Here is a 23982-nt window from a genome sequence, read left to right on the forward strand (position 1 = left end):
CAAATACAGTGTTTACGCTTCCCACGGATTGAATCAATCCTGTTTTATCTCTTATATTTTTGGGAGCCGGCCTCTCTGCTTCAGTCATAGGCCGCATAGAGCAAGCTTTTCTAAATTGGATTGTTGGATGAGTGTAGGTCCTATCTCTTTGTATTCTTTTCTTGGGTTATGATCACAGTTCGTGTTAAACTACTACATGCTGCCTAGTCATACACGAGGATTCGGTCACCCACATAAACATGATGCTGTTGTGAGTTCATTTTTCTATTTAGAGAAACATGTCAGCTAGAAATACCTCCACCTAATTTCCCAGGCGCATGCGTGCTGAGTGAGTGGCCAAAATAGCCCCTTGAGTAAGTGGCAGCTTTAAAAGCCATCCAGCTGCTGACTTCAAACTAGAAGGTCAGCAAAGGAAAGTGGAAGTTGGATTTCGAGTGATCAAGGTGCCTACGGGGATTTCACGGTGGTCAGGATTTTGGAGACTTGCACAGCTAGCCTGGGACTTTTCCTTGGATTTCTTGCCCGTTGCCTAGCTTTGTCTTCTCTCTTCGGACATCAGGATGAATGTGCAGGCTTGCTCCAGGTGTGGGTATGGAGTTTATCCTGCCGAGAAGATCAACTGTCTCGATCAGGTCAGTGGACCTTTCTTGGCCTTTGGAAATAATAACCAATATGGGAGACTTATCTTCTCGCATATGGACATGTAGGGTTTTTTGAACCATCAAAACAAGATGTATTTCTCCTCTTTCTTCAGTTCTACCCATTTCTATCTCTGTCTTCTATGTTGCCTTGCAAAAAAAGGTTATTCATTTATTTAACATATTGTAGTTGTGTGTGTGTGTGTGTGTGTGTGTGTATTACCATTTTATCTCTAAGGATCCATTTTTACCTAGAAATGTATAAGAATCCTGAGTCTGGAAGAAAAGGTAATTTTGCTACATCTTTTTCTATATTATTTCCAGATCTGGCATAAGGCATGTTTTCACTGTGAAGTTTGCAAGATGATGCTGTCGGTTAATAATTTCGTGAGTCACCAGAAAAAGCCATACTGTCACGCGTAAGTGTTTGGTGTCCCATCTCACCACTTCTTGGGTTTTATTTATTTCTTAACAAGTAGCCAACCAGAGCTTCCAATCACACAGCCCAGAGTTAAATCCAAGAAATATCTTCCCCAAAGTTTTCCTTTATATATAATCACTGAAGAGCCCTAAGACAGGATTTTATGCAAAGGACAGAAAGTTTAAATTTTCAGATTTCTTCAAAGTAAAAAGTCAAATATATCTGCTATAACCCCATGTCAAATCATTAAATACTGTGCAGAACAGTGTAATGGCCACAGATATGCCTATAGAGCTTTAATTTTTTTCTTTTAAATAATTCCAGAATCCTTTTCTATTTTTTCCAGAAAGTTTTTAAGTGACCATTCCCAGTTAAATTTGGTCTCTAAGTTATATATATATTGAATTTAATTGATTTCCTTTTTTTTTCTTTAAGACATTGCCTGGAAAATTATAAACTTAATTATTAAGTTTTATATTTATCAGCTTTTTAAAAAATGACTGTACTTTTAGTGATAGTCACTCAATCATCTAAGGTATATTTCTAATTTTGGTTTATATCTATTTTTTCTAGCCATAACCCCAAGAACAACACTTTCACAAGTGTCTATCATACTCCATTAAATCTGAATGTGAGGAAGTCCCCAGAAACCATCCATGGGGTAAGTGACTTAATTTTGAATTTCAAAATAGCCTTTAAAGAAAATTTCTCAACTCAGGTTTTTAAGTGTCTGTGTTGACATTGAACCTGTTCATGTCTTCATTTATAGGTGCATTTAAGTAACAGATATTGCTGTTTGTCCTACCACAATGTAAGAGCCAAGATAATCTAGCTTGACTATCTGATGTCTCTGTAATCTCTGTCTGCCAGCTCTATTCACATTGATGGCAGTTTACCTGATAGGCCCTGTATAACTAGGTGCCTAATAACCCAAAAGTTTATGTAGCTGGAAAACATTACAAGAGCCTTTCCTTACTTTCTCCCATGATTATTTTGGTATAGAAAATTAAATACCTCTAGTTCCACACTCTTAAAATCTCTCTGAATTCAGCAGTTTTTAGGATTACCAGCAGCCTCTCTTTCTCCTGGGGGCAGGGGTAGGTCAAAGATATTTTGATTTGGAAGTGATGTTTGGATAGACAAGGAAGCTGTGTTGATAAACCAACCTCTTTTGAAAAACCAACAATGGGGTCTTGTCAAATAGCTAGCTACGGCTCGGATGCCTGCATTTATTAAAGTGATGACTCATTTAACTTCTTTCCCCCCGCCCCACGGAAGTTGCTCTGTGGGATGGAGCTACCAACTTTCTAAAATTAGAAAATTGCACAGGAGGTGGAAGGCTGTCAGTGAGCCACCCTCCTCATGTCCCCTCACCTTGGACTGCCTCTTGGGCCTGCCCAGGCCGCCAGTCTCCGCAGAAAAACGTGTGTTCGATAGAGCTTCCCTCACGCCTCCTGCCAAGTAGCTTATTTTGCTAAGAGCCCTGCACTAATTGTGAGCTTATTATTTTTTTTAACATGCTCATGTAACATTTACTGTACAATCGTTTAATCCACTTGATACACATTACTCTCCAATAGGGTAAGTACTATTATTATCCCATTCTGCTGGTGAGGAGCCCGAGGTGCAGAGCTGCTCAGACATCACTGATTTCGAAGGATTTGCAAGCCTTAAGCGTTCACAAGCCATTCTAGATTACTGAGAGGCTTCGTTCTTTTAGGATCTTGTTTTCGTCTCAAGGGCCGCTACACAAAACTGCGATAAATACGGAGTGTAGCTCTTAAACAGAATGCCAAGCATTCTGCTGGGCTCTTTATCTTGTCTCACCTGTTCTTCACAAGAATCCTCTGTAATCTCTTACAGTTGAGGAGGCTGAGGCTCAGAGAGGTTAAGTAACCTGCCGGCTTTTACAGCGGGTACCAATCCAGATTTCTCTGACTCTGGAACCCATACCCTAAACTGCTCCGTTGGCCTACTTCTGTGCATATAGTGCGAATTGTCCAGAAGGAAAAAAGCACTTGTTTATGCTTATAAACATCCAGATGTTTCTACCGTTGATAGCCAGCATTTGACAGATTCAACCCCAGGAGAAGTGCTTACACCATCTGCGTGCTGTTTGTACATATTATGCTCTTTACAACGAGATCCCTGATATCTTTACTTTTCCACACTCCACTAGCTCTTACCTGGCATGTCCCTACCTTCCAATCATACAACAGGTCACACAATGTTACCTTTCTTTGAGGTGGTAGCGGATTTATTTTCTTTTCACTGTGTGCGACAGGCCCGATCTGGAGGGAGAATTTTGCTGGTTCTGGTTCTAGCCACAGACAGTGATGTGAACTTCCCGGGACGTCTCTGTGTGTGCGCTTGTTTGCTTCTGTGCCAATATGTGTGCGTGTGTATAAATGTGTGTGTGTGCGTATGGGGAGTGTATGTATGTGTGGGTATGGGTGTGAATAGGTGTGCACGGGCACACACACGTGTGTACGTGGTGTATGGATATACGTATGTGCGTCTGCATGCATGTGTGTGCATATGTATGTGTGTGTGTGGTGTGTGTGTGTGTGTACGTCTCTGTGTATATTTGCGTGTACGTGGCGTGTGTGTGTATACATGTATATTTGTGTGTGTGTGTGTGTATGTGTGTGTTATGCCAAACCATTGGCTGTGGAGGTCACTTTCTCCTCCTCCCCCACCAGGAAAAATTTCAAATGGACAGCTGTGCCCCTTCTAGGCCCAGGGTCTTATAGGCACCTGAGGAAGGGGGATGGATGACTTTCTTGCATCTCTGAGAGAGTTTGCCAATTGGATAAAAACAAATTTGTTGCGCATGTGCTAAAAGAAAAAACAAAGGGGATGTTTCAGTGATGGTGATGAAGGAGGAAAGGAAAGAATTTGAGTTGGCATTCAAAGCAGGCTGACATTTTTGTGTTTCCTAGATGTCACCCTTTTGAAAATTAATAAATAAAGAAATGGCTAAGACAAAATTTCCTGTTTGGTAGGTGTGCATGGTATTTGTAGGAGAATAAAACATCTAGATTCTCTTTTTTTCAGAGAAGGGACGTTAGCTCTTAATGCTTCGTCCTTACCTCACAAGTGACACTTAACGGCTTTTTTCCTCTTCCCACTTCCTCAGAATAATCGGAATCTCATGAAAAGTCTCTGGAGAGGCACTCCCCAGTGATGGATTTGTCCCATGGGTGGAGGACAACAAATAAGGCTTTCTATCTATTTTGGTCACATTATTCTGATTCCTTAAGGCGATGGCTCTCGAGGAGGGCAATTTTACTCCTCAGGGGATATTTGTGATGTCTGGGGACTTTTTAGAATGTCACAGCTGGCAGGGAGGGGTACTGTTGGCATCTGATGGGTAAGGACCAGCTATGCTGCTAAACGTCCTGCAGTGCCCCAGACAGCCCTGGGAAAAGGAGTTAACCGGCCCCCAATATCAGAGTGCTGCCGACCAGAAACACTGCTTTCAGTCTATGTCGTGTTCGCGGTTGTTTCTCAAAATCCGGGGGGAAGAAGCAGGTAAAGCACTCTCAATTTATATATTTAAAAATACACATATTGCAGCTGCATTGAGCAGGAGCCAGCCTAGAAATTCGATGAGAGGAAGTGCCCTCCATGTGGAAATAGAATTCCTAGATTCTAAGCCTGTTTCTGATTACCCGTTGAATGACTTTAGTTAAGGTCGCTTCTTTGCTTTCAGTTTCTTTCTTCATCTGTAAAATTCATGATTTCAACTTCCGCTTATTAAAATTGCAGGTTTCTGGCCCCATTTTAGACCTCATCCATTATGATATCTGGGTTGGGACCTAAGACCTTTTGATTTCTTCTTTTATGGTGGGTCCTTTTTATGTTGTCTTGAAGAACTCTTTGCCCATCCCAAGAATCCAAAGATACCATTGCGATGTCAGTTCTGCCCAAACTGATCTACACGTTCAATGTAATTCCAGTCAATATCCTGGCATTTCTCGTAGAAATTGACCCACGGATTCTAAAATTGATGTGAACCACACAAAGACTCTAGAATAGCCAAGAAATTCTGAAGAACAAAATTGAAGGACTTTAGTTATGAGATTTTGAGATTTACTACAAAAGTAGTAGTCCTTAACTTGGCGTAGTATTGCATAAGAATAGACAGACTAGTGGAATGCAATCCAAGGTCCAGAAATAGAGCCGCGCATATGTGGTCACTTGAATTATGACAGATGTGCCACTGCGATTCAGTGTAGCAAGGACAATCTTTCAGGAAAGCAGTACTGGAGTTATTGGATATTCGTGTGGAAAAAAAATGAACCTGGACCCCTACCTCACACCTGTACACAAAAACTAACTCAAGGTGTATTGCAGGTCAAGATGTTAAAGGTAAAATTATAAAGCATAAGAGAACATGTACATGAATTTGGGGAGCCAACAATTTGACAAGCTCCCTGGGTGATTGTTCCACAGACAAAAGTTAAGAACCACCACTCTACAATCTAGCGTTTTCTGAGGTTACTCTAACCTGAATACTAGGGTGTCGTGTGATAAGTTCATTGAGACCTTCCGTCTTTTTAATTGCACTGCTAACGAGAGCTTTGCACACTGCAGAGGCTCTGTATGCTTCACCTGGCTAGTGAAACAGGTGAAGCCACAATGCGACTGACAAACACAGTGTGTGTCATTGTGCACTTAACAAGGTTTGCCATTGAGATTTAGAACAATCCCTCCAATTTAACTGTGTGTTGTTTATTTTCTTTCTCTTCTCTGATGGAAACGTTACTGACAACGTCTCCATGGTGCAGATTGACGACCAAGATGATGGCGGACAGTTTAAGTCGGTTTTTCACTGGGACATGAAATCCAGGGATGGGACAGCTGCCCCTAATGGGCAGCCCCTGATGAACGAGGTGAGAGGAGAGATATGAATGGGTTTGGGAAAAAAGGAAAAGTATGACACACTCTGCAAGTGAGATGCATTATGAGTATTACTTCTAGAGAAATTGATACAGCTTTCGTTCACCCAGTTTGTGATTCCAGCTCTCTACAGAAGACATTTCCCAGTGTGTCGTGGGGTCATCTCCACTGTATCTGCTTCCAGTCCAAACTCACTAGTCAGTTTGTCCCTTCCAACCACTGTGTTTCTGTCCCTGGGAACAACCACCCAGGCTGGAGACCACGGCTGCCCTTCGTCCCTCTGCTACTTCCCTCAGCTCTGCCCCTTGCCCTGCATTTCACTGTCCCTGCTCTGATACACGTCATTTCCTGCTTGGACCTTTGTCAGGGCCTCCCGAATGGCCTCCTCTCTTCTGGCTTTGCCACTGTCCAGCCTGTCGAGTGACATTGGTCACACGCAGCTTCCTAGATGGCCCTAACTTACTCTTCCTACCACCTGAGCATTTAGGCTCACTAGGGAGAGTCTCATCATTTCAAAATTCCTCAGCCATTTATTTTTCATTATACTCATAATACTTGTGTTTTCCCCATTGTAAAAAAAAAATCCTAAGTACAAAGCTGACCCCTTGTGCACTGTGTCCAATCAGTCCCTCTGCAGAGGTACCTGTCTCCATTAGTCTCGCGGGTATTCTTTCAGACTTTGCTTATTTACAAATATATATCTATGTAATTTATTTCTCAGTACTCCTGTTTGGATACGACCACTGCCACGTACTGAGGGGCCTTTGATGAATCATTTAACCATTCTTTTCTTTGGCTTTCTCATCTATAAACTGAACTTTTGACAATTCCTGATTCACAGAACTATTGTGAAGATTAAAAGAGTATATAAATGTAAAGATCTTAGAACAATGGTAGGCACAATAAATATTAGCCATTATTTTCACTGAAATTATCTATGTGTATTTCTATTGGGATGTGTAAGTTTTTCCATGAAAGAGCCTTGTTTTGCAACTTGTACTTTTCTTTCTTTTTTTTTTTTTTAAAGATTTTATTTATTTATTTAACAGAGATAGCCAGCGAGAGAGGGAACACAAGCAGGGGGAGCAGGAGAGGAAGAAGCAGGCTCATAGTGGAGGAGCCTGATGTGGGGCTCAATCCCATAACGCCGGGATCATGCCCTGAGCCGAAGGCAGGCGCTTAACCGCTGTGCCATCCAGGCGCCCCTGCAACTTGTACTTTTCAATCAACAAATATCTTGGAGCTATTTCTGTGTCAACCTCCTTTTAAGTTATTGTGGATGGGTGTATCATGAGTGCAACCATTAAGAATGGACGTATCATGTTCTTCTATTGATGGGCAGGGTTCTTTCCAATTTTTTTCCTATTATGAATTTGTAATGGAGACCCTTGTGTGTGACTTCTTTTGGACACAAGTGAGTGTTTCTCTAGAATAGATAATGAAAAATGAGGTTGCTAGGTCAAAGGGTGCACGCCTTTTTAATTTCCATGGCCACTGTCAAATTGCGCTCTGAAATGGCTGTGCATTTGATGCTCTTCTGGGCAGAGGATGGGAATACTTATTCCTCCACACTCTCACCAATATTTGGTATTACCAGATAAAAGTTTTTGATAATTTCTATCATGTTGTTTTAAGTTGAATTTCCCTGATTGCTAGTATGATTGAGCATATTTTCATGTATGAATTATCTGTCTTTCCAGATCTCCAAAACATGGTTCTACCCAACCTGTCCAGTTTGCCCCCACTTCCAAACCACTTGGCTCTCTATCTCTCCCCCTCAATTCCAATCAAACCCATCTCCTCATGGTCTTTCCCGCAAAACCCATCATTGCCTTTATGCTTTTATTCATGGTAGTCCTCACTCCAGGAATTTACTCAACAAACGCTTATTGAATCAATTATGTGCCAGGCACTGTTCCAGGCTGTTAGAATACATCAGTGAACAAAACTGATGAAAATCCCTGCCTTCATGGAACTGACCATCTAGAATGGATGTCCTTCTTTCTCCTTTTGTCCCTGTTAACTGATCTCAGCCTTGGAGGTCCAGCTCAGGTTCCATCTTCTTATCCAGAATGGGGCCCATTGCATACAGATTGCTTCTCAAAACCTTGTGTTTATCATCAATACAGCACACTTAAGCACACAGACATTTTCTAATCACTACTTGTTTCCTATGTTGGTTTCATCTCCTGTATAGGCCACAGATATCTTAAATAAGAAACTGTCTTCCTTTTTTTGGCTTTTCTGTTCCCCGTATTAATTGCTTATCCCAATATTAAGCACATGACAAGTAGTAAGTTTTTGCAGCATGTCTGAATCATGCTGGTTAATCTCGCATCGCCTGTCAATCTAGGGACAGAGATGAGCAAAGAAATGCTAAGTTACATTTGAAACCCTTCTAGAATGTAAGTGAATCTCAGAAAGTTCAATTTTTTTAGGATATTAGATTATTTTCTAGGTGAAAAAATTGAACATTTTTCTTAGTTGAGACCCACTGTATGTAGTAGGATTTTATAGTTTTTAGAGAATTTCTCTTATGTTGACAGTGTATGTGAGCGTTGCTAAGTGGGTGGGGGTAGGTCTTACCAACCAAATGTGTGGGGTATGTGTTTATTCATTTGAGTGTTTCCTTTATAGAGAGGCTATTGGACTGGATATGGGGAAGGGAATGCTTGGTGCCCAGGAGCTCTGCCAGACCCCGAAATCGTAAGGATGGTTGAGTCCCGAAAGTCTCTTGGTGAGGTAAGGGCCCTAGAACTTATTCTAGCAATTAATTTGAATGTTTCTTTATATTAAGATTGTGGTAGACAGACTATTGGCCCCTCCCCCAAAGATTACCATGTCCCGATCCCCGGAACTGTGTAACTGTTACAATACCTGGCCAAGGGGACTTTGCTAATATGATTAAGTTAAGGATCTTGAGATAGGAACATTACCCTGGATTATTAGGGTAGATGAACGTAATCACAAGGGGTCTTATAAGGAGGAAGGCAAGAGGGTCAGAGTCAGAGACAAGGTGATGTGATAACAGAAGCAGAGGTCCAAACCATTGGGAGCCATACACTAGAAAGCCTCTAGAAAAGGTAAAGAAATGGAGTCTCCTCTAGAGCCTCCAGAAGAGACCAGCCCTGATGGCCCATTTTAGACTTCTGTCCTCCCAGCACTGTAAGGGGATTTTAGTAGATTTTCATGTAGTAAAGGCAGTTTTGACCCAGATTATGGAAATCCTTAGCGATTTGCTCATGGTACCTTCTGGTCCTCTCCACACACTCAAGGCACTTGCCCTTTGAAGAAACCACTTGAAACTATCGTCAGTCTTTAGTGACTTTGCCTTTAGCAGATGGAAAGAAAACAGAGACACAAAAACTAGGGGCCATGTCTCATTAGGAGAACTAATCATCAGAGGTACTCAAAAAGTAAGAAGGGAAACCTAACATTTTACTCTCAATGCTGTAGGACTAATTCTAGCCGGTGAGTTACAGAAAAGTCTCCCACACATTAACTGCTGCATTATCATACAAGCCTTTGAGTCAAAGGGGTTGTGCTCTCTTTGGGTCCCTTGGGTTGGGCCAAGTTCCACATAATTTGACATAAGCCCTGAAGGGGAATCCCTTTGACCTGGGAAATAGGATTTTTTCAGTGTCGAATGTGTTATTCAAATCACCAGTGGAATAACATTTTCGAATTTACTCCAGGTGATTGAAATGGTTTCCAACTACCTTATAAATCCAGTTGCATTGGTTCTGATGATGCTTGCAATTATAATTTTATTTGTTCTTATCTGATACCATATTGGTTCTCGTGCTGACGTTGACTCTGACCAGCAGGAGTATACAGAAAACTATGAGCAACAGAGAGGCAAGGGGAGCTTTCCAGCCATGATCACGCCTGCTTATCAAAGAGCCAAGAAAGCCAACCAGCTGGCCAGCCAAGTGAGCGTCCCAGTGCTTATTCACCTTAGATTATGCTAATTTTTGTCACTAATGAAATTCTAGGATTCAAATAAAAACCAGTAAGGGAGTGCTTATGGACAGTAGGTGTCATTAGTATGGGATTATGGAAAAAACTGTGCTCTTATGTCTTCCCTATCTGTTATCCTCTGTGCCTTGATTGGGCCATATCTAGCAAATGGAGAGACCAGCTAGCTCCTCCAAAACTGGACCAAATAATTTCTCGAGGTCACTTTAACAGTTCAGACACTGATTCTTAGTAAGTGGATGGCATGTCCTTCTGAGGAAGAACCAAGCTTTTTGCCTAGGACCATTCTCCTGCACCTGACACAGTAACACTGATGCTTTCTGAAGAGGAGCTTATGAAGCCAGCACTAAAGAATGGGCTATAGGCTTGTGTTGAGTCTAGCCTGATGGTATAGCTTCAGGACAGCTGCAAGGAAGGGTTCTCACAAAGGCTGGTGGGTATGACCTTGACTCCATGCTGTCTCTTCATCAGGTGGAATACAAGAGAGGGCATGATGAGCGTGTCTCCAGGTTCACCACGGTGGCGGATACCCCTGAGCTGCTACGGGCCAAGGCAGGGGGACAGCTTCAAAGTGATGTAAGAAATGATGGAGGCCTAGAGGCCTTTAAGATTTTCCTTTCCTTCCTTCCTTGGAGGTGGCGGGAAGAAGAATGGAGGAGGCCTCTTGGTCCCACATGGGAGCCAGGGAGAACTTTCTAAGGTCAAGAATGGTCAAGTCAGGGGCGCCTTGGTGGCTCAGTTGTTAAGCGTCTGCCTTTGGCTCAGGGCGTGATCCCGGCACTCTGGGATCGAGCCCCACATCAGGCTCCTCTGCTGGGAGCCTGCTTCTTCCTCTCCCACTCCCCCTGCTTTTCTCTCTCTCACTGGCTGTCTCTCTCACTGGCTGTCTCTGTGTCAAACAAATAAATAAATAAAATCTTAAAAAAAAAAAATGGTCAAGTCAGATAAGTCAGCCAGCACAGACCTTGTGAAAACTCTTCCTTAGAGAGAAAACTTAGTATCAGTCACAAATCAGATGTATGTGATTAATCTGAAAAAATTTAGTCCTTGTCGCTGCAAATTATAGAACATAACTTTTTTTTTTTTTTAAAGATTTTATTTATTTATTTATTTGACAGAGAGAGACAGCCAGCGAGAGAGGGAACACAAGCAGGGGAAGTGGGAGAGGAAGAAGCAGGCTCCCAGTGGAGGAGCCTGATGTGGGGCTCGAACCCAGAACACTGGGATCACGCCCTGAGCCGAAGGCAGACGCTTAACCACTGCACTACCCAGGCGCCCCTAGAACATAACTTCTAAGGAATTTCTATTTGCCTTTTCACAGCCCACTTGTTCCCTAGCATAATAAGACCAAGAACTTAGTCTTCTTCTGAGTGGGAACTGTAAGCACAAATCCAGGTTCAGCTTAACGAGTGGCTTCCATTTGCCTTGGGTTGAGAAGCCTCTTTTGTCTCCTAGACTAGACTGGTGGCTCCTTGAGGGCAAAAGCCTTCTTCCTCTGCCTAGCCCCACCACCTGGCCCACAGCCCATGCTTCAAAAGTATGTGTTGAATTCTGCATTGAGTGTCTCCATATACCAGGCTCTGTGCTGGGTTTTGGGAAGTAAAAAGGTAAAGAAGATGCATGTGGTCCATCAAGCCATAAGCCAATGATGATGCCACAGGGGCTGTGACAGGGTGATGTGAGGGCATCATGCAAGCCCGTGGCAGGGCTTCTCATCAGACAGCCTGGTATATCGTGGGATTGTGGCATGAAATTCATTTTCTTTTTTCATCTTCCAGGTGAGATACACAGAAGACTATGAACAGCAGAGAGGGAAAGGCAGTTTTCCTGCTATGATCACACCTGCTTATCAGATAGCCAAGAGAGCCAATGAGCTGGCCAGTGATGTGAGTGTCCATGACAGTGTATTCGTGGTAGGGGAGGAAGTTACACGGGCCTGGCGAGTACAACTTCCTGTCTGCTTTTGCATGCACCATGGTCCAGGGAGTAGCTTTCCTTCACAGTTTTGAATCGGTTTTACTTTTATGCCTAAGACGCACTTCCTGGACCCAAGCAGAAAGAGAACATTCCACCAGATGTTCGTTTTTACTCTTCTGGCTTCTGTGCATAGAAGGTGAAATTCACCAGGCTTGTCCTTTCCCTTCATTTAGGTGAGGTACCATCAACAATATCAAAGAGAAATGAAGGGAATGGCTAGTCCGGCTGCTGGAGCTGCAGGCACAAGGGAATGCATGGACCAGTATGGCCAGGTAGGGGATGAAATCACTCCCTGGGAGCCTGCCCTTTCTGATGGTCAGTTCTTGGTGTGTCAGTAGCCCACTGGCCTATCACCCAACTGATGGCTCTTAAATCAGGGGTTGGGCTGTGGTTTATCTAGCCCTATTTACGAAAGGTGGATTTTTCTAAGTCAGAAAGTAACGACAATTACACTGGGCTCAGCTTGATCCACGTAGGGAAACAGTTTCTAAGCACTTTTTCTTTTCTTTTTTTAAAATAAAGAACCGCTATCAAGATGGTGAATTTGCCAAGAATAAAGCATTCTCACCTCTTCATTGAAGAATGGTCCCAAAGCCTAAGACTGGCTAGTTTTCTCTCATCGCTGTATGAGCTCGAAAGGGATCCAAATGCACTTCTGGAAGAATATTGGGCACTTCACTGAGTAGCAGGGCTCGTTTCTTAGAAAGTACATATCTGGTCTAGGTTGCTAGATGAAGCAGTTTGCCAGAGAACGCAAATCTTTTCCCCAATTTCACTTCTCACGTGAACTACCTAGTGACAGGGCATAAAAAGGTTGAGATGATAATGAGAAGCTAATTTTTATTTGTACATCCCTCCATATTTTCTCATGCTGAACAGGTGTAGGAGAGAAAGGGAACATTATCTTTTCACAGTTGGAAGTAAAGAATATTGGAAGGCTAAGTGCGTGTACTGGAAGAGTACGTTCAGTGGGCTTAGTTGATTTTTTAAAATTAATTGGAGAGTTGTTTGAATTTTTTTTTATCAGTGGTTAGATTCTACGACATACATGATTTATTCAACATACATAATTTATGAAAGGAAACAAGTTGTTTCTTTTCTTTAGGAGAGTGTCTAGGGAGACACTCATGTAAGACTTGGGATGTGTGTGAAGATGAGGTGTGACCCCTTTGCAAATGTCTATCTGAGCAACAGTGTTCAGTCTTAAATGAAAAAGTCCATTTTGTTAAATTCTATAAGTTGCTTAAATGGCTTCAGGGTTTTAAACTCAATGAAATTATGTTTTAATGGGTTTCATGGTTTAAATCTATTGTAGAGAAGATAACTTTTAAAAATCACTTTAAAAAATATTTGGTTCCTATATTTGGCAGAAAATATTTTGTTCTAAGTGTGGCCAGTGCTTTTCTGCCAAGGCATGAGCGTGTCTAGACATATCTATACACATCGATGAGACGTAACCTCACGGCGTCGTAGTTCGTTCTTGCTTATTAGGACATCTTGGCTGAAGTTTCCGGTCGTGCTAATAACAAATCTAAGAATCAAAGTGGGTGTCTTTTGATAGCACCGCCAACAACTGTCGAGAGGATCAGCCTTGTGTGGCATTTCCTTGTGTGATTTAGCAGGACCCGCCAGGCATGAGTAGGACGGAGTGAGAGAGAAGCAGACAGACAGTCAGATAAACCATACATATCTGTAGTGCCTAAAATGCCAAACAATTCATTCTTCCTCTTCACGAATAACTGTTTTTTTAGGTCAATGGACTATATCATGTAATCGCCTTATTGTTTGTAACTAGTCAGTTCCCCAGCAGGATTGAGTGTCTCACTAAAAGATTTACACACCCAACATAGATACATATAAGCAGAGAAGTTAAAATAAAGCTACAAGCCAGCCCCCACCCATACAGCAGAAAGGGCAAAAGGGGATTACCAAAGAATTTGGGAGCCTTCATTATTATTATTTTATTTTAGCTTAACTTTTTTACTCGTTGCATTCCGCCCAGAACATTTTGGCAACCAAACATAAAGGAGCACTCAGGCTAAATAATTGTCATTACTGGATAAAGGGGAAGCCTAGACTTTCTAATTTGACCCAACTGTTTTGTTTAAGAAAATGTGTGTGCCAGACTCCGACCCTGGTGCGGGAGCGGGGCAGGTCCTTGCCTTGGAGGAAGCTGGAGGGAGACGGAGTCATGAGCCTGAGGGGGCATGTAAGGCTGTTTCAGACTGGTGGGAGCACAGATGAGGAAGCAGCCGATTCTGCCTGGGGCAGGACTGGAAATGAGGGAAGAGTTTCCCAGAGAGAAGGTAGCATCAGACGGGTACATCCCCCTGCCAGGAAAGGTTTATGCTACTGACATCATGACAGTTCCATGAGAGAGAAGGTTTTCTTTTGTGGGAATGGGTGGGTGGTGTGGGGAAGAGGAAGGAAGAAACAGGCTTGGATGATAATTGTCTGAAATATACATTTAGTCCCATTTAGAGTCTCTTAGGGCAATTTGAAATTTCCCCCCAAATACAAAAAATTCAAATAGTTATAAAATGCATTTCTTTTTGGCAAATATCATACATCGCTGAGAAAACAGTATCTGGGATGTTAATGGGTTTCTTTGCATAGATCTGCCAATGGGCCCAAGAAAGGCAGCATTTGAGATGACTGGAAGGCAGAGGGACCTCCCTGGTGTCAGATATGAGATGCGTACTTCATAATCCATGGGTCTAGGAGACTTGTAGAATGTCTGGAACAGGCTCTAGGAGAGTTCATTTCCAACCCCCTATCCATTCAGGGAGGGGAGCATCACTGATGGAAATTTTCGATTGGCCCAGCAGGGTTACTTGGAGAACTATCAGGAGCACAGAGGAAAAGGCAGCTTTCCCGCCATGATCACCCCAGCGTATCAGAATGCCAAGAAGGCCAACGAACTCGCTAGTGACGTGAGTACCACACTGGGACAGCCCGCAGAGCCTCCCAAGCAGAGGAGAAATGAGACTTTGAAGACGGGGCTTACGCGAAGCCTACACGCAGATCAATTGATTTAGAGCTGAGCCAGAGTAAAATGTTAGCCCCCAATTTCTCTCCAAATTTCTGACATCTCCTTCTTTCATTCAAACTGTTCGGTCACATTTATCTGCTTCAGAGGAGCGTGACACCAACAAACGGTGAAACTCACTTTAGGTGAGTTCAAGCAAGTGCAGATGCTGGTCCAGCCAGATTAGCTGGGATTAGGAGAGTCTTCGCAAAATAAGCCATCTAGAAATCTAGCACTTTAGGGGAACAGCTGATTAAAGCAGGTCATATGATTATCAAACTGGGAATAACCCAGTGGATAAAATGATTTTTATTTGCAGAATGCTGACCAGCTGGCGGTCCTTGAAAGATAGGCTATAATTAACCTCGGCCGAGTGGTGTGCACGCATAGATCTAACAGGCCAGCTCGAGCTTGTTCTATATATAGTTAGAAGCCACGCATGAGTTTCACACCCCCTTTGCCCTTCTCCTTTGCTCTGTGCTATTCAATTATACCCATTTGCCCAGCACAGTGCATTCTTGACCCAAGAGGGGAAGTAAAACACATAATTCACTTTGCCCCTCATTAGCAGGTTAGATGAGAAAAGATGTTGGAACCATGGGCAGACTAGATTTGGAATTACACCTTTTGGCATGCTTGATTCAAGACGTTTCTTCATGCAGAATTAGAGAATAAAGTACACCAAGTGTGAAAAGGGCCGGTAAAACTTTAATACAAAAGGGACTGAGTGGTTTATGGATTTCATGGAGGAAAAAAAAAAAAAAGCCCATGTGATTTTTTTTTTTCCCTTCAGAGAATTCTCTTCAGTAAATCCTGACATTAAATGCGGGGTCATTTTGGAGTAATTTCTCTCACGGAGCATGAAAACAACAACTCTGGGCCCTTTTTGTATGCTTCTTTCAGATAAAATACAGGCGGGACTTCAATAAGATGAAAGGCCCTGCACATTATCACTCCCTCCCAGCCCAAGACAACTTGGTTCTCAAGCGGGCCCAGAGCGTGAACAAGCTTGTGAGCGAGGTGCGTACGGGGGACCGCAGACGGGGCAACCCCAGCGTGAAAAACTATGTGCAATGCCGCGGGAACTACACACGGTCACCAGTTCCCAGGGAACAAATGGGCAGTAAAGAAAAGCAACTCTCAAGAGAGCCTAGAATCAAACAAATTAAACAAATTAAGTTTCTCCAAGGGTTCAGAAGTTTCTTCTCAAATTCTCACAGGGCTGTAGATATCCCGAAGTTTTAGGCAGCAGATTTTTAGTTTAGTTTACTGCCCTAGCCAGCCTCTATGACAATACGTCATTCATACAGAGTGGAAATCAAAGATCAGAAAGTGTTTCCCACATGGAACCTCTCTCATTCTCTTATTATTGGGGTAGGGTTTCCCAGAAACTGTGTGTCCTGTGAATTCCCGGAGCTTGGAGGCTGGACTGGCCACAGGACGGTGTGTTTTGTTTGGTCGACCTGGTGATTCAGATTTCTTGAATTGCTGGGACTCTGGCAAGGAAATAACCCCTCGAGCTCCCAAATCCTTATCACGCCCTCCAGTCCTTTCTCTCACAGCAGCGTCTCCTTGGCATTTCCTCTCTGGACTGTAAAGGCATTTGAGTTAACAACCTCTTGCAAGAGGAAGAATGAGGGCTATTAAAAGTACTCCCCTACCAAGTTATCTGCAATTCAGAAGCAGATATTCAAGTATCCTAAAATATTTTTCTTCCCTAACCTCTAAAGGTCATCTTTGAACCCAAACTATTCCTTAATCTGTGGCCCTCTAACTTTGGGCTGCTCAGAATCACCAGGAGTGACATTTTCCTGATCTCTGCCAGAGGCTCATGTATTTTGAAGTAATTGATGGGTGCCTAGGTCTTGGAATCTGCATTTTCTTTTTTTCTTTCTTTCTTTCTTTCTTTTTTTTTTTTTTTTTGGAATCTGCATTTTAAACAGATGTTTGAGATGGTTCTGATGCTCTAGGCCAGAGGTCAGCCAACTATGACCTGAGTGCCAAATTTGACCTATAGCCTGGTTTTGTAAATAAAGTTTTATTGGAACACAGCCACATCATGTTTGGTTACATATTGTCTCTGGCTGCTTTCACACAAGAGCAGAGACACATAGTTGCCAAACTTTGCTCTTGATTCACAGAACGTTAGATCTAGGTGGGACCTTGGCAATCTTTAGGTCCTCACTTTGTCATAGGTCTAGAAAAATAAAGTGTCTTATTCTGGTTCAGAGAGACTTTTAGGGACAGAGTTGGAACCAGATCTCTGAAAGTACAGTTTTACCACACAGGAAAACACTGTTAACATTTTGGCCTTTTTCTAGGTGAGGATACTATAAACGAGTACATGAATATAAAGACATTTATAGATTAGAATTCAACTATATTTATAGCTTGGTATACTTCTTTCACTTCTTATCAGATTGTGAGCATTATAATACATCTTGCATACTTTAAAAAGCATGTTTCCACCATATGTTTTATAAGACAGGATGATAATTTTTTTTTTTTTTGGTAAGAGGTCACAAGAGAATCTTCAATTTCTTTTTGCCCTTATGTTTATCCAGTAGGACAAACCAGTCATGCTCTATTCGTGGTAATCAGCCTTCAGCTACCTCCTCCGATTACTGGGGATGACTTGGGGCCTATTCAATAACTATAACCTTGAATCTTACATCCAGCTACCCAGGGGAGCTCAACTAGCCAATCTGTTTAAAATTAGAAGATGCTCTGTGCATCTATGAGTGGTCTCATTTATTATACTCCTATGTCAAGTAACTTTTTTGGTTAAATTTTATTGAAGTATACGTATGGAGAAGTGTACAAGCCATATGTGCATAATGGGAGGGATTTCCGCAAGTGGACACATCCATGTAGCTAGCACCCAGACCAAGGAACAGAACATGACTCAGACATACCCCCATGATCCCCCAGACACTTTCCCCCAAGAGTAACTGTCATCCTGATTTCTAAAACCCATTTTGCCACTTTTTGGGCTGTATGATCTCTTACTGAATTTTCTCTTGAAAGGGACTATATATCTTTAATTTTCAGAATCAAACTGATGATTTACTTATTTATTATTTAAAAGGAAAACATGTACCGTTAACTTAGAGTGTCCTATGCCTGATATTTTTAAATGTTGGGTTGAAAGTTTTCTAAAAATATCCTGGTAAAGTCCTGGTGACATTTTCAAGAGTGGCTTTGGGCTTGGTTCTATTGTGCATCTGGTGTTTTGGTTTCCAAGGTGGAATATAAGAAGGACCTGGAAAGTAGTAAAGGTCACAGTATCAACTACTGTGAGACGCCTCAATTCAGGAACGTGAGCAAGATCTCAAAGTTCACCAGCGATGTGAGTTTTTAACACCTAAGCATTTATTTGGGCTTTTTTATGAACTAATTTCTAGGTCTCTTAAGAGACAGTCTATGTGATGTGTGTCTCAGAGAAGCATGGCCTCTTAGGCACAAATACCTAAGAGTTTTGGTCAAGATTGCCTGCAGGGAGTAGTCCACATAGTGTTGAATTCCGTCCCATCCCCCACCACACACTTGACCTTGACTCCTTAATGGCAGCTCCTCTTCTCTTGTGTTCTTCCTGTGCAGCAGTGTCGGGCTCCTGGGGGTGAATGCTGGCGAGAGAGCCTGGCTGAGCATGCGACATCCCCTCTCAATGCGACTTTGCGCTTCTTAGTTAATGTCTGATCTCCTTTAACCTGGGGACCTAGATGTGCTTTCCTCGTTTTACAGATGAACAGATGGCATTTGCAAATTTGGAAATTCTCAGAGACGTTCTGGGGACGTTTCCTTGAGAACATCAAGGACCCATGCTAGAGGATGTGATTTTATTTCTGCTGAGCTGCATACTGTAGTAGAATTTAAGATCACGAGGAACTTTGTAAGGCACAGAGAGGAATTTATTTTGCCTAAATGTAGGGGTGAAGAGCACCAGCTTTGGAGCTGACAGACCTGGCTCCAGAATTAGTCAAGTGTTGGGCTTTGGGCAAGTTGTTTAAGCCCCCTGAGCCCCTTCGTCTGTGTGTAAAATGGGGATGTATGATAAGTCCTTCCTCCTCATGGAGTACTCGTGGAGATGAACTGAGTAGAATTGTGTCTGGTACATGGCAATAGTATTTCTTTAAATAATCTCAGTGCCTAGAAATTCAGTGGCCTCCCAGGGTAGGTGATTTTAATGCAACTTCATTAGAAACTACCCAGATTTTCCTATTTATGACTTTTTGGGATCCTGTTTTGGTTTTCCCTTCATTTGGTAAGCTGCATTTGGGACACGACATCCTTACTTCCCGTGGTTTTAGTAGCCACCAGTTTAGTGCTGTAAAAAAATCACAGCATTTGGCAAAGCTCAGGTTATATTCGTCATATAATTAGAAGCGGAGGTAATGGCATGCAGTGATTTGTACCAGCCGCTAGCATGGGTCTTGGTACCCCGTGCCTGCATGATCCGTCTTGTCCATTGGAGAGCCCCCGGCTCATGGGAGGTTTTCACACGGGAAAAATCTAACACATTTACAAGTGAAAATGTTAAAAAGAAAATTGGGTGTGTTTTGTGCTGTCTGTTCTCACCAGATCCTAGGTTTGTTTCTGTGCGTATGTGCCTGTCTCCCTCCATCTTCTTGTGCTTGCTTGAAATTTAAGTGGTTTCTTAAAAGAAGGTTTGGCTTATTTTTTATTCAGTGATACACTGACTACTTAAATAGGTTCTATTTAATCATTTATATTTCCAATTTAGTGCATTAAAATGAGTAGTTGATCTTCAACAAGTTGGGAGGAGAAGTCTTACTGAAAGTTTCGTGTTTCCATGTAGAATAAATATAAGGAAAATTACCAGAACCACATGAGAGGCCACTATGAAGGAGTTGGTATGGACAGACGGACGCTCCATGCTATGAAGGTTGGAAGCTTGGCAAGCAATGTGAGTCCAATTTTGAAGGGCCTAACGGTCTGGGGACCTGTTGGGGTGGAGGGAGGTGAGATAGAAAGAATTCCTCCGACTCTTTTTCAAACTTCCTTTTTAAAAGTCAGTGTCCTGTTGTATAAAGATTGACCCATAAAAGCTTCTAAACATTAACCAATATAACCAAAGCTAGGTAAAACCCTTGAAAATTTTCAAAAGCTACAATTTATTTATCTCAGCTTTCTCTGGCTTGAAGAGCACTTAGATCTATTATCTTTGATCCAGTGTGAGAAAAACATTCAGTTTCTGAGAGATAAAGAGAAATGGATGAGCATAATTTTTATTTGAAATCCCTCCAACTTCCCAAAGCGTTTGTGATTTATTTGGAGTCGATTGGTTGGTTGATTGGTTCACTCATTTATGCAATTGTAGTGTTCATTGAAGACCACCTATGGGCAAGTACTGGTCAAGGTAGTGGGGTAACAAAATAGATCAGATCCCATAGCACAGAATCTCTTTATCTCTCCTTGGCTTTGTCAATTCAGTTGACAGGTTTGTAAATGCCAAGCTGTAAATCTTGGAGGTAAAGGGCACTTCAAAGGAACTGATTTCATTAGTAAAACATACAAATGTCAAATTTCCTCTGCTTGAGAATGTCAAATTTGACCTTTGGAAAAAAATTTTAAATACTCCAAAGACTCTTAACTTTTCGTTTATTTTCTGGGGGGTTAGCCAAGAAGCTCTTTCATCATACACCCACGTGCCAGTGTTTCTTTTTAACAAAAACTATAAGGGGTTCCACAATTAATAAGAAAGATAAAATAAATGTGCTACAGATAGAAGTTAGCTAGTTTTGGATTAATTAAGAAGAATTCAAATTAATTAAAGGCGAAGTGTGAACATAATTTAATTTTCCTTGGAGGTGATGAAACTGAATTAATTTTATTTCTGGTTACTTTTTAAGTATTTCCTATGACATTCAAACAAGGTCAAAAGAAAGTGGGGACTTATTTCTTTTTTCTTTTTCCTTTCTTTTTTTTCCCTTTGTGTCTCAGATCGCCTACAAGGCCGATTATAAACACGACGTTGTGGACTACAACTACCCAGCCACTCTCACTCCTTCCTATCAAACAACAATGAAACTGGTTCCCTTGAAAGATGTAAGTCTCCCTCCAAGAGCATCTTCTGCTTTATCCCTTGTCTCTTCCTCTTGTGGAGTGATTCTTAAGTAGTAAGATGGGAAGAAACAAGGTACAACAGTTCCTAACAGATGGAAGGGATTGAGAAGGGGAACTCTTCCACTAGGAAAGTCCATTCATGCATGTTTGGAAACTCTTTGATTCCATGTAAAGTGGGGACAACTCTGGTTTCATCTTGAAAATAACCTGCAGTTCAGTTAGAATTTGGTAGAATATGTCTGCCTTTGGGCACCTTTAAAATTATTCTTCCTTAGCAATGATGAGCTTTCTTTTTTTTTTTTAATTTAAAGTTTTGGAGTGTCCTATGTTGAGGGACTAAAGGAAGTAAAATAAAATGGCTGTAAGTTGAGAGGAAGTGGTAATGTTGACTTAATTTTTTTTCTCAGGAGCACTTGGGAAAGTATACGTATTTCTTCATTATTATGGTGGTGATTTTATTTATTTATAGTTTGGCTTGTCCCAGTGAAATAAGTATAATTAATTACATTTATTATTTTCTAATTATAAGAATTTTATTATATATGTTTATTACAGAAAATTTAGAAATTACAGAAAAGCACAAAGAAAAAGATTAAAGTCATGTTTTCTCAAAACATAGTTAAGGTGGTTTAGGCCTGAGTTCATGTCGTAGTTATTTGTCAGTGATGGTTATCTTTAGCCAATCAATAATTTAACAAATAATTCAGCATATGTGTACTGAATGTCCAGTGCTACTTTCCTTCACATTCTTTTAGGATCAGCACAACTCTGGTAGCACTGACTTGGGTTTTGCTCTTGGTAAATAGGTCTTCACATTGCTCTCTATTTTGCTCGGAGTAAGAGCAGTGTTGTGTTCCGCTGGGCATCTCCACTGTTTAGCTTGGCTTATAGGACAACAAAGAACAATCGTTGGCATACGAGTTTAATGAATGAAATGGGCTTTTCAAATGTATAGTAGAGTAAAGGATGGGAAGTCGAGGAATATAAAGGGAGACTAAGCTTTGCTGCTTCTTTTCTGAACAAGTTTGGTTGGATTGATTTATCACTTCACCTTAATGAAACCCAAGATTACACTTGACTACCTAAGCTATTTCCTTTCTTTTTTGGCTGCATGTATTACCTGGGACTTGAGGACCAAGAGCACCTCGTTACAATGGGAGTGTGTACTCTGTCCATAAACCTCCATCAATCATGCTTGAGAGCACAGTCAAAACTAGAGAGATTGCTACAACTTCGTATTCCTGTTGTAACATGACTTGCTCTTACATTTGTCTGTGTAAGGCTGTGGATCAGACTATGTTCCTGAAATACCCCTGCTCATCTGGGCAAGTCCAATAGAAGAACTAAACCAGTCTGGGTTAGAAGGATTAATTAGAAGCAGAGGGAGAATCTGAACTGGAAATCTAGGAGCCAGATCCAGGTTGCAGAGGTGTTTGACCTCACAGTGTTTAAAAAATAATTGGATCAACATACAGAGATTTTGGGAGTTCATATAAAAATTCATATTTTCACCCTATTCTAGAAAAATCTAAAAACTCTGGGAACGACAGCCCTAGTTCCCACACTGGTAGCAGCTGGTTAGGACTCAGTGGCAGGTGCTCTGTGTTATTTTATTCTCCTTTCCCTTCCCTTCCTGGCTCCCATGTGAATTTGAGTTTACCACCCCTAGGGTAGGGACTTAACTATTCCGGAAGTTTGGGAAATCCATTACAAGAGCATTTATGGTCTCTCTGTCTGGTGGCTCTAAAGGTGGTCAAATAGCTATGAAATTAAATAAACAAGCACAGGTCTTTAATTAGAGAACATTCCCTTCAGATGGATTTTATCAGCACTAATAGCATTAAAATGAGACTCCAACCTCAGCAAAGAGTTCCTTCAGAAAGTATATTGAAGCAATGGCCAAGCATCTGTGATGTTGCAAGGATGTGATTAATCATGGTGACTGTTAATTATGTCCCGCAGAGGAGAGTAATTGTACTCTGCAACATATTTAATGCAAAATTATTGGGAAGGAATATGCCTTTTAAAAACTACAGTTTTCATGACATTTTATCATGCACAATTCTGAACTCTAATAGACTCTTTATTATGAGATAATAATTTCCCCTCTGAGTTAATGCATTAGGAAGCCAGTGCACTCTAATCTCATTAATGGTTGGCATTGAAATGACTTTATAGTTCCTACTTCTCCTATATACCCCATTATCCACAACTCAAAATGTGCAAAAACTTCTGTCCTTGAACCATTGGCCAAAAAGCCCAAAGCAATGCTGTTCTTTATCTCCAAATCCAACAAAACACCTGTGTCCCCGTGTCAGGAATGCTCTGTTTTTCCTAGATCCTGTCCTCGAATTTAATTTATAAGTCATTTGTTTGTACCCAGAATATATTTTCCTGTCTAAACAGTGGTAGCTTTGGCTATGGGGGATCCCAGGTTCATCTGTAAAATAATAGTTTCAGGCACACTAGCTTTGGCAAAAGTGAAGAGGGTGTAGAGGGTGAAAGCCACTTTGGGAGGCCGAGTGCTAGAATTTGAATCCTGACATTAGCTGGGTGACCTTGGGCCGATCCCTTCAGTTGTCTGGGCCTCAGTTTTCACATTATAAGTAGGGTTAAGAAGAGTGTCTCCCCACAGGGTGGTTCAATTAAATGCATGAAGATGTGTGAAGCACCTGAAATAATGGTAGGCAGATAGTAATAGTGTTGTTTTTAAGCCATGATTATTATTAGCCCATATTGACACTGGCGAGAGCAGAGTGAGTACAAGGAAGAGATGAAGGATGCCATGGCCCTTAGGTCTATTTCACTTGGGTCACTGGCTTCTAAAAATATTGACTACATGTCAGCATTTAAAAATTGCAAGACTTGACATAATAATATAGATTTCTGGTTTGTTTGGAATAACTGGAAAGTCTGATCACTCTGGGCCCCACATTGTTGCACCCTAA

At 41.6% G+C, this 23982-nt stretch overlaps 1 protein-coding gene across 10 annotated transcripts in view; it reads left to right on the top strand.

Moving 5' to 3' along the window:
* Positions 1–378: 378 nt before the first annotated feature.
* The window catches only part of NRAP (nebulin related anchoring protein), a 69631-nt gene continuing 46027 nt past the window's right edge, over positions 379–23982 (top strand). For 6 of the 10 annotated variants that reach the window (XM_045803169.2, XM_087862697.1, XM_045803177.2 and 3 more), the window contains exons 1-14: positions 379–632; positions 963–1057; positions 1633–1720; positions 5853–5957; positions 8602–8706; positions 9789–9896; positions 10414–10518; positions 11721–11828; positions 12093–12191; positions 14745–14852; positions 15851–15967; positions 18192–18296; positions 19767–19874; positions 20912–21016. In XM_045803169.2, the coding sequence (XP_045659125.2) occupies positions 561–632; positions 963–1057; positions 1633–1720; positions 5853–5957; positions 8602–8706; positions 9789–9896; positions 10414–10518; positions 11721–11828; positions 12093–12191; positions 14745–14852; positions 15851–15967; positions 18192–18296; positions 19767–19874; positions 20912–21016 (1428 nt within the window). In that variant the 5' untranslated portion in view covers positions 379–560. The remainder of the gene's footprint in view (positions 633–962; positions 1058–1632; positions 1721–5852; positions 5958–8601; positions 8707–9788; positions 9897–10413; positions 10519–11720; positions 11829–12092; positions 12192–14744; positions 14853–15850; positions 15968–18191; positions 18297–19766; positions 19875–20911; positions 21017–23982) is intronic. The other 4 variants (XM_045803171.2, XM_045803172.2, XM_045803173.2 and 1 more) reach the window with 4 other exon arrangements.

The sequence above is a fragment of the Ursus americanus genome, chromosome 6, assembly GCF_024610735.1.
Source record: "Ursus americanus isolate L20-20 chromosome 6, mUrsAme1.1.p, whole genome shotgun sequence".
In the NCBI taxonomy this organism is placed as follows: domain Eukaryota; kingdom Metazoa; phylum Chordata; class Mammalia; order Carnivora; family Ursidae; genus Ursus; species Ursus americanus.